The sequence below is a fragment of the Marmota marmota genome, unplaced genomic scaffold, assembly GCF_001458135.2.
Source record: "Marmota marmota marmota unplaced genomic scaffold, marMar, whole genome shotgun sequence".
NCBI lineage: Eukaryota > Metazoa > Chordata > Mammalia > Rodentia > Sciuridae > Marmota > Marmota marmota.
Window position 1 is genome coordinate 4,849,078 of NW_026000103.1, and position 18,912 is coordinate 4,867,989.

Below are 18,912 nucleotides of genomic sequence, written 5' to 3' on the forward strand. Positions count from 1 at the left end.
GCTTCATATTTTTTCTTGGTACTGTTTTCAGAGTGCATATTTAGAATGGTTCTCCCTAGCCCTGAGAAAGACTGAAGTATATTCACAGGTGGAACTTCTGTAACCACAGAAGCTCTGACAATGAGTTCATGAGAGGGCTATAGACATAAAGGTCACTAGAATGAACTTCTGCCTTGGAACTTCAGGTTCTAAATAGTTTACAGAGAGTTTCCATGTTCCAGAACTTTCCAAGGGCAGTTTTACTGTGGAAGCCTCTTCCTTTTAGACCAAAAGAAAGCTTAGAAAAAGTAAAACAATATTTCGTCTATTGTTTGAAGACAAAGGACAAAAATAAGATGTCCTATTATGCAATCTATATTTGTTTCTTTTATGCTTCTTTTTACTTTGCGTCCAATGATTTCATTCATTCTGGATTCCTTTAAGAATTTTCCTTTTCCCCTATATTGATACCCCAAACAGAAGAGATCCATTGAAGACAGATGGCTCACCTTATATTCTTGTCATTAGTGAATATTTATGAATATCTGATAGCTCTTAACCTGTCAAATGAGTGTTCTTCAGATCTAAATAAGGCTTTGTTTTACTTAGTTTCCTATAGCAGCACAACACTTCTGGGGCTGCTTCACTAGGAGGACTCTGTCAACAATCAGCATTTCATTGGCATTAACATGTAATAAAAGACAATGAAGCATGACTCAATTAAATCACAAAAGACTGTCTTCAGATAACATAAACCCAGTAGTTTTCAAAGCCTTAGGTGGAGATTCTGCTGTAAGGTCAGTGCTTTGAAAATATTCACCTAAGCATCTAACCCATCTACAGAGAAGATGATTTAAAGGAAAGAGCAAAACCGTTTTATCTCCTTCTTGCACACAAGAAACAGTTAGTTCTGTTTAAAAGAACAACTAAAAAAATTACACAGGGGGTGGTTCAGAAAAAGTATGTAAACTACCATATTATGAACTCACAGGATGACTGGTATCTGAGTATGCCAATCAACACATCCCATAGCCAGAAAATAGTCTTATAATAAATGGCTAAGTAAGGTTCAAGAGAAAGAAAATGGAACTCTTCTACCAATATGTAAACTTACACATTTAAGTCTCACTTAACAGGACTGGATGTGTTCCTTAATTCAAAACTGTTATTTTAAGCTATGGTTAGTATAAATTCTTTCAATGTTAAATTTTTTTATAAGAAAACTATAAAAATTTGCCAACTAAATGGAATCAAATGAAAACAATCACTTAAAATAGACCCTTAAGATAAATTGAATACACAGAAACCATGATACCTTTAAAAACTGTAGAAATTAAAATGCATATTAAAATCACAGGTTAATTAAATTTTCATCAAAAATGATGACTATAGAGGAGCTTATAGGCTGCTCCAATATAGACCATTTTTATATTCAGAAGGCAGGAACATAAAACAAACACCTAAAAACAAATTTGGAATTTCAAGTTATAAAAACAACTGATCAGGATAACTTGAAACTAGGAAGGATTTTTGTTTACTAATATTAAGCTATTAATGTATAATCCTTTTAAAAATACCCAAAATTTCTGATTGTATTAGTTTCCCATGACTTCTCTATTGAATTACCATAAACCTGTGGCTTAACAACACAAATGTAACCTCTTAAATTCTGGAAACTCTGAGACAAGAATCTGTTTCCTTTTCTTTTTCAGATTCTAGCAGCTTCTAGATTCCTCAAGCTTGGCCCATTTCTCCATCTTCAAACACCACCACCTCTTCTCTTTGCATCCGTAACCACATCACCAGCTCCTCTTTGTAGTCAAACCAATATCTGCCTCCCTTACTGAAAAAGATACTGTTAATTGCATTTTGGGGCCTACCCAGACAATCCAGGATAATTTCCCCATTCATTTGCCCAATAAGGTAATATTCACAAGTTCCAGGGATTAGAATGTGGTTATCTTCTGGGCCATTATTCAGTCCAGAAAATATATATTAAAATCTTTATCATTGGACTCACACGGTGAATGCCTTCTTGATCAGCTTTACTTAGAATATGTCATTATTTTCCATTGTAATGGAAGTGATAACCTGGTAGGCAGGCCGGATGCCCACATCTTTTGACAGGGTCTGTTTCTGACAGTACTTATGTGACCTCTCAAGCCAAGCTAGAGACACTGGGCAGCATATTGAAGGTGTTGGATCCTTTCAAAGATAGGTAGAAATTAGCGAGATCCTCTCTCAAAAGTAAAAATTAAAAAACTTTAAAAAGGGCTGGAGATGTGGTTAAGCTCCTTTGGTACCAAAAAAAGAAAAAAAAAAAGGTAGAAACTTTACTATTTCAGTCATACACACATATACACATGATTAGCATGTATATGTTTTATTGTGTCTAAATGGATAAGTAATCTGGATTTCAAACCAAAACTTGCTTCTCAAAATTATTACTAGTAGGTCAGGACAATTCTTTTTTATTCTTCTTTTCTTTAAAAATCATTCATTATTTTTGGAAGGCAGTTCTGACAAAGTAGAAATAATGTGGACTTTGGAGTTACAGATCTAGGCTTACTAATTACTAATTAAATGTGATCTTAGGTAATAAAACGCTTAACATTTTGGATCCTTGGTTATTCACGTATAAAATGGTGATAGAAATATCTATTCTAGATGTTTGTTGTGAGCACATTAGTTTTGCCATAATAGCTGGAATATACGAGTTGCTCAGTAAGTATTAATTACCTGTGAACTTCTGCTATTTTAAAAAACTTGTTTATAAAATACGCACAGTGAAATAGGATCAATTTACCATTATTGTTCAGTATGGTCTATAGACTGAAATAAGATATAACCGATCAATAAAGTAACATGAAAATAGTCATGGTTTCATTAAAAGTTCAATAATGCCACACATTGTGTTAAATAAGAAATAGTTTAATAAGATGTAAGTTTAACAAGAGTCAGGCATTTGGTAAAATAAAGTGATCCTCTATTAAGTAAAAGGTTATTTACCTATGTTGTTAAGTTATCATTGAATTGGCAATCCCTGCAATTTCCTAAACCTCTTTGCTTTTATGTCATTCCAAAACATTTATATTAAAAATTACAGTAGACCCTCAATAAATGTGGCTTAGGTATCAGTACAATAACTTTAAGAATCCCTTTGAAAGTGATGGGTGATAGAGGTATTTTTCTAGATCACAGAAGGTTAGTAAGAAAATCCACATACTGAGATGTAAAGTAAAACTTCCTTTCCCCTACAAAAATATTTGAAGTCATTCTCCTGAGAAAAGTCTAGTCTATACATCATTCTTAAGGAGGTAAAGAAGCTCATAGAGTAACTGTCCTTGCCAATGCAACACAGATCTCAAATATGCAGCAATTGGCCACTGAGGTACTCAGACGCAGTCTAGAGTTTCTCAGATCTCCATAGGATATGTCATTAAATCTTCTCCTCCTGCTGGGTCTGACTTCTGGGAAAAAAGCATATGGTATAAATATTACTATATTTGGTAGTGAATACTAATGATCACTCAGGAAGCTCGTCCTTCAGCTTCTATGGCCTTTAGCATCTAGTTGCTTTAAAATGTGACATGCTTTGATTTGATTTAATAATCCTTTTGAATTTATGATTCAGAATTTGCTGTATGAAATCTATCTGTAAGATCAGAGACACATGAACATGGAAAGACATACACATTTATTTTTGGAGTTATCCCATTAATGGATTTTAACATTAAGGCAAGAAGATCAAAACCTGTTCAAGGCACATTTTACAAAAGAGCTTACTCCTCTTAAATCAGTAGCATCTGAAAAAAGATTCAACCCAAACATACACACATACACATAGACACGTAAGTTACATAGGGTAACATTGCTTTACCTTTTCTTTCCCGTGAGAATTGGAGGCTCACTGATACCACATGAAAAACCATTTATCAATTTCCACATGGGGAATATTCTAATCATTGAATGAAATGGCAGAACGAAGTGTTTTGAAATGTGCAGAAATTATTTTAAGATCTACATAAAAACGATCAATAGCACATTCTGTGTTACAATAAATTTGAAAATTGAATTTCATAAGATTATAATACACAGGATACATTAAAAGAATTCCAAGGACCAAATTAAGAGAAATTTGGTTAAAAATACATTTTTACTCCACATCAAAAGCTTTCTAAAGTTTTATTCAAGCTAATTATACTGGCTCCCTCGTATAAGAAATGGTATTGTGTTATATAGTACGACAGCACTACCAGCTCAGATAGCATAAATCACTTGCTAATTTGGCTAATAACATTAACAGTGTACAAACTTTATTCATTGGAACCAATAAAAAAATCCTCAGAAGTTGGATATATTTAGTCAAATGTCACTGTAAACACAATATATATTCCATAATACATGCCATTATTTTCTATTGTGTCCATAATGAAAAACTCCATAATGAAAAATAAAAATATAAATTATATATTTTGTATCAAAATTCTTTGTCAAAAACTACAGTTCACATCAGAAGTTAATATCACTGGGGAGTTAAACGATTAATACAAATACAAATACATATTACAAATATTCTTTTGTTCTTCACTTACCATGATGCAAACTGCAAGGATTTAACCTTTAAGGGTTAAAGAGTTTAATCAATGTCAATGTCTGATCTTCTGAAGGCGATAAAGAACAGTCTGTCTAGCGATACCCAACAGAACATCACTTTGTCAAGCCACAAAGCGCCCAAAAGCTTGTCAAGTAAGTTACCAGAAACCTCTTTGTGGTTAGAACTCAGCTCCTTCCTGCTTGACCTATTATTTGATATTTGACCACTTGGTTGCAAGACACTTGCTCTTTCTAGCTGAAATGTCACTGGGGCATCTTGTCAGCTCCCCGACATCTCGGCCTGACATACAATTTTACTTTTGTGTGCTACAAGGCAGAAAATGCAGGGCAATGGCCTTGTTTTAAATTCTGTCAGCATCAAAGATGGGCGTCACTCTTGGGTCCTACCAACAACAAAAACAAAAAAGGAGTCTATTTTGAAGGTCAAAACAGCCATTACCTTGAAGTTTTTTTAGCTTATACTAAATATATTACCTGCTATACTGATGTGGGAACTGTCCTTATAAAGTGCCTAAACACACCACAGAAATCCTCTCAGTACAATTGCTCTACTTTCTTATCAAATGCAGACTTGATAAAAGGATGAGTTTTCAATGCCTGCAGGGACCAGATTCAGCAGTTAACTTAACTTGTTCAAATGGGCAAGTGGTATCATGTAGCTTTACAAGGAGCAACCTGACCTTCTCACATTGACCAGGAGTGACATTATTGTGCAGGAGGAGAAGCAGTCACATCATTTCTGTTTTGCACAACCTGCTTAAAGTTTGCAACTAAATGCTTGTCTTCAGTTGAGCTGACAAGAGAGAAGAGGGGCTCAGTGAACCATGGCAGGGCTGCCATGAAATGACAGGAATCATTGGCATACATTTCAAATAGCTCTCTCAATCCTATTAAAGTATTGCAGTCCTGCTTTAAAATAGACAAGTATGAAACAACTTTGATAGATAGAGACTAAAATGGCTTATTGATTTTTTAAGTCCGAGGGAAATTACCCAAAATGTGTCATTCTTTAACATTTAAAAATATGTTACATAAAAATGAGGATCTGTGATAATAAAATAAAACTTAAGAGAGAAAAAAGTGGGTTATTTTGTTATTCAAGGAGACAGATACCTGCACACATCAAGATATCACACAGTTTTTTAAAAACCCACCCCAACTTGTGCTGAAACAAAATTCCACTGTAAGAAAATTCCCCTTCAAAACAATTTAATTGTACTGTTAATTCTTCCTCCATTTTTTTTATTTTATAAAGTCATAATCCAATCTGAGGTGATCTTTTGGCATTAGCAGACATAGCCACAGGAGAGGAATGAGATGATAGAGGATGAGGCAGAGTATTTGAAAATGCCTCCTTTAAGAAAGTATAAGTTGTATCAAGTTCAGCTTGCAATGGCAAAATATCCCTAACATCAACTGTGTCAGTAGGAAGAGCAGCTCTTGAAGGAATGGAAATATTCGAATGGTCTCGTGATCCCATCTGTAACATACAAAAGAAAAACATAATAAACATCGAGTTGAAAACTCTCCAAGTCTAAAACCATAAATAAGAAAGTAGACTAATAATCATTATAATACTAAATGGGATGGAAATTAGCATTTTAAAAATCTGGATGACAATTTGTAAATATAAATTATTTTCCAAGAGGGACTGAATCCATATATCCTGCATCATAAACTTTTAAAGACAATAGAAGAAACACCAAAACTTTGTATGAAACTTTTTATAAAGTTATTGTCAATACAGTCAAGCATTTTCTCCTTAGTAACAATTCATTGTCAATTTACAAAAGTCAATGCCAATAGTGTTTATTTCATTATGCTTATAATAGTATGTAATATATAAGATTAGACTGCTAAGAAAATGAACGATGGGTATTTGCTTTTTAAATCTATCATCTTAAGTGACAAATATAGCACAAAGAAAACTTCCAGAACATACTGAGATATAAAATTCTAGTGAGAATAACTTTCTACCTTTACCTTTAGCAATAATGCCACCACCACTCTATTTTGTTTTTAATATTTTTAGTTGTAGATGGACACAATACCTTTGTTTATTTAGTCGTTTTTTGTTTTGTTTTTTATGTGATGCTGGGGATTGAACCCAGTGCCTCATGTATGCTAGGCAAGCATTCTACCACTGAGCCACAACCTCAGCCCCACCACGCTGTTTTGATAAAGATTATTCTACTGTAAGTATTTGAAAATCATATCAAAGTAAGTGATTGCAATATGAAAACAATTCACAATATGTTTTTTAATATTGCCATATCAGAATCTAACTTAAGAAATGCCATATATTCATGAAGTATTTGAAAACAAAATTAACATTTTAATAAAGCTATACATTTAAGCCTTAAGTAACATTAGTAATTAGTAGATCATATTTAATGTGAATGAAGTCTTAGTAATGAAGCAGGTATTGTTTTATGACATTTAAAAGTAGTAGAAAATTAGCAATCAATTTTATGTCAGAATTTTCCAGATTCCCAGCAAATAAATATATGTTGCCGAGATAACAAGTCTAGTCATAAGTATTTCTGCTAAAATTCATATTCTATATTATAGAGCTTTTAAAGTCACCTTTTTGGTAGAAACTCTTAAAAGAGTTTTGACAATAAAATAATGAAAAATATAAAGGGCTTCTTTACTATGTCATGTTATACAAAACTGTTTCTACATGTAGTAACAAGAAAGCAGCTATTTCTGGCTTTAGAAAAGTATTAGAAATTCAACTGTTGTATGTGTTACCATTTTTGTAGATTTTTTTAAAACTACAACTGGAGAAAAATCAATGTCTGCATCTAACACCTAGTTCAGCAATTTTCTTTGATCTCTGTTCTTTTGATTTCTTGATACTCCACTGCAAGCCTATCGCTGGCGGAAATCATCTCTTTTTATGCTGGAAGTTAAAAAACACCTAAAATGGCCACTTGGATAGCTGTATGAAGGACAGGGTTTATCTTATCTCATGGAAAGCAAAGAAATTTCCAAAATTATGTACTGGCCCTGATTAGCAGCACTGATGAGGTTTTACTCATAGAGCCTCAGTACTAGGCTGGAGCATGTCTGCTCAGAACAGAGGCATCCCCTTACCTCAGAGGCTGGCCATGCAGGGTCCTGTACTCTTTCTGACTTAACCACCATATTTTTCCAGGTGTTTGTCTGAACTGGAAGCATTACCTGATGGGTCTTGCTGCAATGAAAACCATAGTGCCACCTAACTTCTCATTCTGCCAGACCTGAGAATAAGGAAAATGCTGGAAGAGCATGAGACGGTGGGCTTACTGTTCTTTTTAGTAAAATTCAGTTATGGCAATTTATTGTGATTAAAGAATATGATCAGGCAAGGTCTCAAAAGTTTGTTTTAACATCGCTTTTTGTATACTGTAAAATTAAAGCTTTATATATTTATGGGAATATAAGGTGATATAATTTTTAATACAATGTGGAATGATTAAACAAGCTAAGTAACCTATCCATCATCTCAAATATTTGACTTTGTGATGAGAACATTTGAGATTTACTCTATTAGCAATTTAAAAATATACAGTAGTCAATTGGTAGCTACATTCACCACACTGAAAAATAGACGTTTTAAAAAGACAAATACTCCTCCAATCTGATTGAGGCTTTGTATCCTTCAATTTTCATCTCTCCAGTCCCTCAACTCCCAAGCTTCTGGTAAACACAATTCTACTTTCTGCTTTTAAGAGCTCAATTGTTTTAGATCCCACATCAAATGAAACCATATGGTATTTGTCCTTGTGTTTTCACTTAGCTTATTTCACTTAGCATAATTGTCCCCAGTGACAGAATTTCTTCCTTTTTAAAGGATGAATAGTATTCTAGTTGTGCATATATTCCACATTTTCTTTGCCTATACTGAGGTTAACTCCATAACTTGGCCACTGTGAACAGTGCTACAGTGTACATGGGCAGGCAGACAGCTTTACAACACTGATTTTAAAACTTTGGGGTAAATGCCCAGAAGTGGGACTGTTAGGTAATTCTATTTTTCATTTTTTGAGGGTTGTTTTTACATCTTTATACTTTAAGTTTTGGTCTATGAAAACAATGTGTGAAAAGAGATGGGTTTATAGAATCAGATCTAGGAAGATCAGGTCTCTTTCAATGACATTTTCTTCTTGATGTTGTAAACTAGAGAAAGGTAACTGTGCCAAACTGACCAGCAACTCCGGTTTTAAAACTATCGGTGATATACATAATTTCCTCAAACCTATATACTATGCTTTAAGTTTCTCTTTTTTTGTTCTTATGAGTCCTTCAACCTAACATATTACAGAATTAGGAAGGTGGTCCTTCAGGGAAGGTGTCTCTATAAACTACTCATTTCTCTCTAATAATTAGTCTACAGATCTTGGCAATTCTACAAAAAGAATGTCTTTTTTCAGTCTACTTTTTTTTTTAATTTTTTATTGTTGGTTGTTCAAAACATTACAAATTTCTTGACATATCATATTCCACACTTTGATTCAAGTGGGTTATGAACTCCCACCTTCACCCCATACACAGATTGCAGAATCACATCAGTTACACATCCATTGATTTACATATTGCCATACTAGTGTCTGTTGTGCTCCGCTGCCTTTCCCATCCTCCACCATCCCCCCTCCCCACCTCTCCCCTCCCNAGTCCCATTTGTTGATTCTAGTTATTAACTTTTGTGCTATGGGTGTCCTATTGAGGAATTTGGAGCCCGACCCCACCGAATGTAGATCGTAGCCAACTTTTTCTTCTATCAGACGGCGTGTCTCTGATTTGATATCAAGCTCCTTGATCCATTTTTCAGTCTACTTTTCAACATTCCTATTTTTGACTATGTGTGAAACTGGCCTTTTATTTAATACAACTTTTTAAAAAATATTTTTTGGTTGTTGATAGACCTTTATTTTATTCATTTATATGTGGTGCTGAGCATTGAACCCAGTGCCTCACACATGCTAGGCAGGTGCTCTATCACTGAGCCACAATCCCAGCCCCAATACAACTTTTTTTTTAACTAAATAACCTTGAAATGGGGTGTTGAGTATTTCTCTAGTATTTCAATCCAGTCTTAGTTTTTATACATTATCTTCTGGCCTTGTGTCCTAAATATGGAAAACAACTTTAAACCCTTAAAGGGGAAAGGGTGGGGGAGAAACAGACAGACACGGACAAACACACACACACACACACACACACACACACACAGATTGGTTTCCCTACAGACTTTTAACTCCAAAAGGTATCATCTCCCACAAGCAAACATGCTTATTTTTGTATAAATGGAAATAAATGATACTACTAAGATCATCTGCTGTACTGCTAGTAAAGAATTTTTTCAAGATAAGATAAAATCTGATTTTAAGTCATTTAGCTTAAAAAGAACCCACCAAAAATTCTGGTGAGATTTTGAATTGAGAATGTAATGTTAAAATAATAAATGTTAATTATTTTTCTTGTACAAATTATATGCAGAAATATATCATAATATTTTTAAAATATAACATAGGGAGTAAAAGACAGTTAAATAACTACTTGGCAGAGACCATTAAAAGTTAATATTCACCACCTGATCTTACATTTTAAACCTGTGAAGTCCATGGTCATTTAAACGGCTTTTGAAACTGCTAGGGTGTTCTGGTAGTCTTTTATGTAAATCTTAATTTAGATGATCTTTCAGAAAGAAATTAGTTACCTGAAATAAAAGCTAGGTGTCATGTGAATCTTTATGGAAGCACTTTTATTTACTCAATAAGCTGTAAATGATTCTATTTGAACTGTTATAGTCCATCAGCTAAATACATATTCACAATACAAAATGTGTCTACTAAATTTCTCCCTTTAAAAAATCTTATGGAATACAGAAATTGGACACAGCCAATAGCCATTTTTCAAGGCTTTAATATCCTGTTTTCTAAGACTATTATCCAAACAACAAAAATAAAGCATTAGTCTAATAATAAAATTATCACTCAACAAATTATCTATAAATCAACGCCACTTTGCCAACTGAGACTTCTGAAACAATGACACTAAGCCATTTGTCTCCTGCGTAACATTTATGATCAAGTTAAGCCTTCCAGAATTCCATATTATAGAATTGTGAGGGAAGGCACAATTTAGAAAGCTTGGGCAGTACTGCATAGCAATTATGCTAAGCACATTGTGTGGTGAAGAGAATTCTAGACTGAAGTGTTGCAGACTGCAGTTCCTTCTCCCAGTTCTACTACAATCTAAGTGGGACATTATGAGGAGGTGAATTAGTCCACCCATGTCTCCCTTCCTTTGCCTGAACTTTTTCCAGTTCTGAAATTATACAGGTCTACTCTAATAGCATGACCCAATGTCACTGTGAGTGATATTGACCTAGAAATCAGAGTTTCCTAAATATCATACTTAAAATTTTAAGAAGCTATACATAGGCCATTCTTAAGAAGAAATACATATTGCACATGGTTCTTTAAAATACCCAAAGAGATAAGATTAGCCATAGTTTAAATGATCTGGCTTCATTCAATTACATTCTTTAATGCACTTTTCATTATTTAGACCTCCATATTCATATAAGTACTACTATTGACTGGTTTTAAGTCAAGGGAGACAGCTCCACATAAACTGAAAAAGAATAAAAGCATCCACAAGAGGGCGTTATAATAAGGCTGTCTCGCTATGTCTATGTTAGTTCCAGCATGTTCTTTCCACTAGAGTCTTGATACTAAGCAACACAGTTTTCTTCCTTCCAAATGCTGTACTGAGCTGGCTAACCAAATTTCACCTGTCCATTTTTCAGTTCTGCCATGCTGGACATTGCTGTTTACACAGACAATCAGAGTTGGAAATATTCACATATATAATTTCCCATTAAATATTTCTTACAGTTACCATTTCTAATGTTTAGTTACCAATACCAAATCTATTGGAAGATTTTATTCGTTCCCATCCCTATCAAGTTACTGAAGCTTAGTAAAAACCAGCTGGCTCTTTCACTCACTGACATCAGGACGTGGGGGTAGGGAATGTGAGTTAATGGAGCATTGTGTCTATAGGAAACATCCTAAAACCCTGTGTACCAGAGATTAAGAAGGAAGGATAATCACAGATTTAGAAATAAATCAGAAATAAAGGTAGAAGAAATAAAACAAACTTGACAATTTTGTCCTCAAGCAGACACCAGCTCTTGAACCAATCCACGTGGTTCAAATTTAGCCTCTTCTGCTTGGTTGATAAGGAAGATTAACTGGATTGCTGGTTTTGATTCTCTGTGCTTCCTGTAGCCACACCCTTTGCAGCTCTTGGCTTCCCTGTCCAGCCTCATCTCCCACTTCCTCCCTAAACAGGTTCTCCATAGTTCACATTTTACAGTTGAAGAAACTGGGATTCAGAGTCTTGATGTGATTCTTGATCTGATTCACTTATTCACACACTTACCACTTTAAAGAAGATGCAGCCTCAGAATTATTTTATTTTATTTTAATACTATGGATTGAACCTAAGGGCACTTTCCCACTGAATGAGCTGCATCCATAATATTTTTTATTTTTTTTGAGACAGGGTTTTGCTAAGTGGCTGATGCTGGACTTGAACATACAATCCTCCTGATTCAGCCTTCTGAGTCATTGAGATTACAGGCGTAAGCCACTGGGCCCAGCTAATGCTTATTTTATATGTATAACTATTCCATAAATATAACAAGGATTCAACAAATCTCTGTAACTGGAAAATGAAAGTACAGAGATTGTACTAGAGGCTAAAAATAAATGTTTATATTTTTGATAGAATATATTATTATAGCCCGAGATTTTAATATTCATGGTATTAGAGTAAATAAATACATTTTATGGCATGTATATAAAGCCCTTTCACCAAAGCAGTTTATATGTTGCTATATTCAAAGGTAAAATTCAGCACTGAGGTTTTAAATTACGCTAGAACACTTAAACTTTAATTTTAAATTACTTTAAAGATATCTTATGCCTGACAAGATAACAATTCCCATTTTCTTCTCTTGGATATTTAAGTGTCCTGACGTGATTTAGATTGGAAAAAGAGTTGAAGAATTTTCCCTGATGGCTTTTGTTCTTTCTTTTCCTAGTTTCCTTCATACCCTTGTGCTCCAGCCGACTTCTATCCTGCCAATCCCGACACACCTGATGATAGAGAGTGTCTGAAATGGACAGAAATGCAAAGGAAACATTCTTTCTTTTTGCCTTGGAAACATATGCTCTCAAAAAACTTAAAAGAATTTGAAATGTAAATATGTCCATACATTCAATGATACAAAAGCTGAACCAATAAATACTGGAAAATACTATATAGGAAAATGCCACTGAAAAATGGAAATGGTAAACTATTTTTTTTAAAAAAATATACAGCACACATACTAATCATGAGGATGACTTTATTTATTTGTTTGTTTGTTTGTTTGTTTTGGTGCCAGGGATTGAACCTAGGGGCTCTCTCAACCATATCCCCAGTCCGTCTTAATTTTATTTGGAGACAGCGTCTCACTAAGTTGCTCAGGGCCTTGCTAAGTTACTGAAGCTGGCATTGAACTTGTGGTCCTCCTGCCTTGGCCTCCTGAACTGTTAGGATTATAGGCGAGCACCACTACACCGGCTATAAGGCTGACTTTCTTAAAGTCTTAAGCAAAACAATTAGAAGAAGAACCTAATTAGAAAATAGGCTAAGGGTAGCATAATTATTATGTTTGAATTTACTTGTAACGGAACACCCCAAATACCACTGGCTTAAGTTTATTTCTCTCTAGGACTACATGAGTCTGTATGCTTATTCATGAAATAGGAAGAACAATCCTTCATAGTGCAGTTATAAAGATCAAATGAAATAGCATACAAAAATGCTACAGCCAGTGCAGTGATAACAGAAATGCAGGCTGCTTTAATCCTGGGCTCTAAAGCTCAGTATGTGGCTTCTACCCCATGACCAAAAATGGCTGCTTAAGTTCCAGCTATTATGTTTGCATTCTAGCCAGAAGAAAAGAAGATAAAGAAAGAGGCACTGCTTCCATTTAAAGACACTTCCTAAAATAAAACATTTTTGCTTACATCCCATTACCAGAACCTGGGCCATATGGCTAACTTAGATTCCGGGGAATCAGGAATACAGATCTTTTCCTCCCCTGAGCATCCCAGGTAATACTGAAAGGCTCTAGTACTAAGAAAGAACGAACAAACACATGTGAGAAAATCTTGGCAGCATCCGCCTTAGGAAAAACTTGCCTGTTTGGTTGGGGTAGGAGTACAATAACCAATAGACATATGAAAAGCTGCTAAACTTCATTGGTAATTAAAGAAATGCAATACAAAACATGTAAAAGAAAGATTACTTTTCACATATAGGAAAAAGTAGGTATCTTGGTGATACCCACTGTAGAGAAGAGGGGAAAAAGAAAACTCATGCTGCGTAGCTCGGGATGAAAACTGGTGCTAATTTTCTGAACAACAAAATCTAACACATTTACCAGTTCTACTACTAGGCATATCTTCCATGGCTATACTGAGAAGGTGAGCATAGAGCTGTGTTCATTGAAACATTTTAAAATAGGAAAACATGTTTTAAATGAAACTAAAAATCTTTCAACAGAGAACTTTTTAAGTACAACACAGCCATATAATGCAGTAACTTAATAAACTCAGGTAAATATGTAAGTGTTGGTGTCAAAATAAGTGGAAGTGGGGAAAAAGAAGTCAAAACAGTATTATGAAGATACATAAACATACATAAGAACAGATGCTCCTTGCTTTACAATAGGCTTACATCCCAATACACCATAATAAGTTGAAAATGCTGTAAGTTGAAAATGCATTTAATCTACCTACTGAGCACTACAGGTTGGCAACACAGCACACTCTATTATACCAGCTGTTTACCTCTATTACCAGGAGTTGTAGCTCGCTGCTGCCACTCAACATCACAAGAGAGTATCACAGGGCATATGGTTAGCCAGGAAAAAAAATAAAAATTCAAAATTTGAAGTATGATTTCTATTGAATGCATATCATTTTCACGCCACTGTAAAAGGGAAAAATCATAAGCACAACAATGGAAACTTGAGGACTGACTGTACATATATATCTACAGATACATATACTACATATTTATTTTTTTAAATAAGCATAAACACACATCTACTTATACTTAGTTCTATTTTCTTTTGAAAAAAGAATTATAAAAAAATTATCTTTGAAAAAAGGGAGTATAGGTTATAGAGAAAAGCTTTGAAATTCAAATTTTTCTTCTGATGATGTTTTATCATTAAAATTATGTGAATTATGAGAAAAAAGTTGTGAATTGGCAGTTCACAAAAGTGGAAATACAACTGATTAACAAATATGTAGAAAAAAATAGTAACCCCCACTAATAGTCAAAAATGAAAGGTAAATGAGATTTTATTACAAATGAAATCTGAACTTTAAAAATTATGGTACTAGGGCTGGGGATGTGGCTCAAGCGGTAGCGCGCTCGCCTGGCATGCGTGCGGCCCGGGTTCGATCCTCAGCACCACATACAAACAAAGATGTTGTGTCCACCGAAAACTAAAAAATAAATATTAAAAATTCTCTCTCTCTCTCTCCCTCCCTCTCTCACTCTATCTTTAAAAAAAAAAAAAATTATGGTACTAGGGACTGGGGCTATAACTCAGTGGTAGAGCGCTTGTCTTACAGGTGTGAGGCCCCAGGTTCAATCCTCAGCACCACAAAAAAATAAATAAATATAGTGTGTCCATCTACAACTAAAAACATATTTAAAAAAATAATTATGATACTAAATGTTAGTGAAAGCATTGTAAAACACGCATTTCATAAATTACTACTAGTTGTAGCAGTTGTACAAAATGATAGAAACATTTTTACTATAATTGGACAAGTCTCTTAAATGGTTAATGCTGTTTAATTCCACGATTCCATTTATTATTAGGGTCCTTATATTAATAGCCGACAAAAATTGGAAACCTTCCAACATTTAAGCACAGAAGTAGGCATAGGTAAGCTACAACCACTTGATAGAATGTTATGAATCTATGAATTTATGGTTATATATTTTTTATAACATGGACAAATGCTCAGGCCTAACCAAGGGTCAGGAATTTTTTTCTATAAATGGCCAAATAATAAATATTTTATGCACTGCAGGCTATATATTCCCTCTTACAACTACTAAACCCTGCTGTTGTAGTACACAAATATCCACAGACAATGTGTAAATGAACTATCATGGCTATGTTCCAATAAAAGTTTACCTATAGACAGAAATTTGAATTTCACATAATTTTCATGTCATAAAATATTAATTCTCTTTTGCCATTTTTCCCAGCAACTTAAAATGTAAAAAACATTCTTCATTCATAAACCATACAAAAACAGGCAGAAGGTGGATTTAGCCCAGAGGCGGTACTTTGCTATAGACTCTGTAAGTGAAAAAGTGGTAATTATGTAGGGTACTTGTTTTGAGGTACAAGGAATTAAGGAATTTCTGGGATTTTTTTCCCCTCTATTATTCTATATTTTCCAAATTATCTAAACTAAAGTATATTTTACATTTATTACTAAAAAGCCTTTATTAAAAAAGACTAAGTTTATATATACTGAAACTATATATTTTACATATGCTTAAGTATATATATGCATATATTTTTATTATAGTATGACTGAAATGTGTGGCCAATATGAAAATGCACTTAGGTAAGGATAGGTTTTAAACAAAGTATTTTGCAAGTTTCAAAGGATTTTGATTTAGTAGAGAAAATTCTTTTCAACATTTTCAGTTTCTAACTCAGATTCATAATCTTAACATTGAACAAATGCATACATAAATAATTATATTGAATAACTGGTACCTCTACTTGGTACAAATGTGACTCCTTAAGCAGAGTAGCTACTTACAACTTGTGAGCCTTCATTTTACTCCAAACACCACTTCCAGCTGCCAAATTACAACTTTTGTGGTCAAAATGTACACATGTCACACTCTCTCTGGGAACTATTAGGCAAAAGTTTTTTGACCACTTTTTCATTACTGAAGAATTTCCTCTTAAAGTTATAAATGTTTTTTAACTCAATGTCAAAAATTTAGCAATAATCTGAAAGCTATAAACTGGAACCTTTTAACGGTATGTTTTTCTCTGAATGGAATTACTCACCAGGCTCTCAGGTAAAGAGGAGCACAGCAAGAGAAGAATCACCTACAATGAAAAGCTGTTTGAAAAAGATGACTTTCCTAAAGCTTACTAGTCATGTAAGAATCAGTCAATCACTCATCTCAACAAACTTAGCAATAAATTTACATTTTACAATTGAAACCCTCCGTTCCACAGCTATTTTTAGGCCACATTCTCTCATTATTTTATTATATCACATCCAAAATTCCTAACCATTCTTTAGGAATGCTGCAAATGGTCTTTATTTCCCTGCTGACCATTCCCAGTTTAAGTTCTATATTCCCTAAGGCTGTGGGGTCCCTTGACCAGCCCTGTGACTGGGCCTTTCTGGAGGAAAGAATGTGGTCTATTTATTAGTTAGAGAAAGGCACTTCAGATGTAAGATAAATCATGCAATTTGGGAGTTACATCTGTGGAATGCCTTCAAATCACAATAAGCACTAGAAAGTACACTCTAATAAATAAATAAATAAATAACTTAGCTGGCAAGGACATTTCTTTTACATGGCATGCAGGAATGTTGTTTCTGATAGAACCAGGCCATTTTCAGGAGTCTCAAACATGAAAATGGGAAAAAGGGAGAGAGGGGGAAGTGCTGGAAAGGGATATTGGCCAAATTACATAGTTATATCGTGCGTATGTGCTAATATGTAACAACAAATGCCACATTATGTACAACTATAATGCACCAATTAAAAAAAAATGCCCAGAAGTGGGATTGCTAGATCCCATGGTAATTCCATTTTTGTTTCTTTGCAGAACCTCCATACTATTTTCTAAAATGGTGGTACTATTTTGCATTTCCACCAACAGTATACAAAGGTTCCCTTTCCCCCACATCTTGGCCAACACTTATCTTTCTTCTAGGTAATAGCCATTCTAACAAATATGGAGTGATATCTTATTATGGTTTTAAATTGCATTAAAATGCCAAGCATTTTTTCATATATCTGTTGGACTTTTGTATGTGTTCTTTCAAGAAACGACTATTAGGGTCCTTTCTCCATTTTTAAATATAATTATTTTTCTTGTTATTGATTTATTTGAATTTCTCATATATTTTGGATATGAATCCCTTCTTTGACATATGATTTGCCAATTTTAGTTATAATCTCTCAGTTTTCTCTTTGTTGTTTCGTTTGCTGTATAGTTACTATCAAGTGTCTATAATGCGTCAGATGCTGTTTTAGATACTGAGATATGGCAATAGATTGAACACATAAAATACCCTGTTCTCAAGATTAGTTACTACCCTTTAATCTACACTGTCAGTCAGTTTGCCTGCAATTACTATATATCTACACAACTCCTCTTTTCATAGTATAAACTCTGAGGCACAATGGTACAGAAAGTTTTCCAGAATCGCCGTTATGTGGATACAGACAAGGTCCCAGGAATGAGTCAAATTTTCCTGATTCTCTCCTGACTTTCTTACACCAAATCTCCCATGGCCCTGGAGAGTCCCCATCAAGAGTCACTGGGTATCTGGATTTTTCCACCAGGTCCAATGCGCTAGAAGGCTCACTAGGCTATGTGGGCAATGTCTCCACCCAGTTTTGGTCATATGCCCATCCTACATCCTTTGTCACTTGGAAACTGGCAACTCCTACTAGAAGCTATTGTCTAACAGAGTCTATCACAAAACATTTTTTTCAGCTTCACTTGTAGGCCCTTTTTCTAAGAGTGCAGATGCCAGTCCCTAGACATGGAGGAAAGCCACTAGGTAGTTCTTCCCATTTCCTCTCCTCTCACTACCTGCCTAGTAGTCTTTCTTCACCAATCATCTGGGCCTTTATTCAAATTAACTCCTCCCTACAGCCTGCAGGCCAATTTTTCAAAAAGGCCTAGACTTGTTTGAATTGTATTTTAGGCTTAGAGTAGGGTGTACATAGACATTATCTTTTAAAAAGGTTTCAAGCTCTTCACTAAAATTTCTTCATCAGTTATTCAAATGCCTCTTCATTTTCTCCAGCCTATGTGTACTTTTATTTTTTGGTAAACAAGTAATTCTTTTAGAGTTCATTTTCTTCTCCATCTTTTCTTTATTGTATATTTGATTATGATTGGGAATACTCAACTTTTGTTATTGAAAACAAGAAAAAAAGTTGGAAATGAAACTAAGAATTAGT

General features: G+C 34.3%; 1 protein-coding gene across 5 annotated transcripts in view; it reads right to left on the bottom strand.

Moving 5' to 3' along the window:
* Positions 1 to 3,659: 3,659 nt before the first annotated feature.
* The window catches only part of Ccdc171 (coiled-coil domain containing 171), a 391,269-nt gene continuing 376,016 nt past the window's right edge, over positions 3,660 to 18,912 (bottom strand). For all 5 annotated transcript variants that reach the window (XM_048783928.1, XM_048783929.1, XM_048783925.1 and 2 more), the window contains one exon: positions 3,660 to 6,076. In XM_048783928.1, coding sequence (XP_048639885.1) covers positions 5,852 to 6,076 — 225 coding nt within the window. In that variant the 3' untranslated portion in view covers positions 3,660 to 5,851. The remainder of the gene's footprint in view (positions 6,077 to 18,912) is intronic.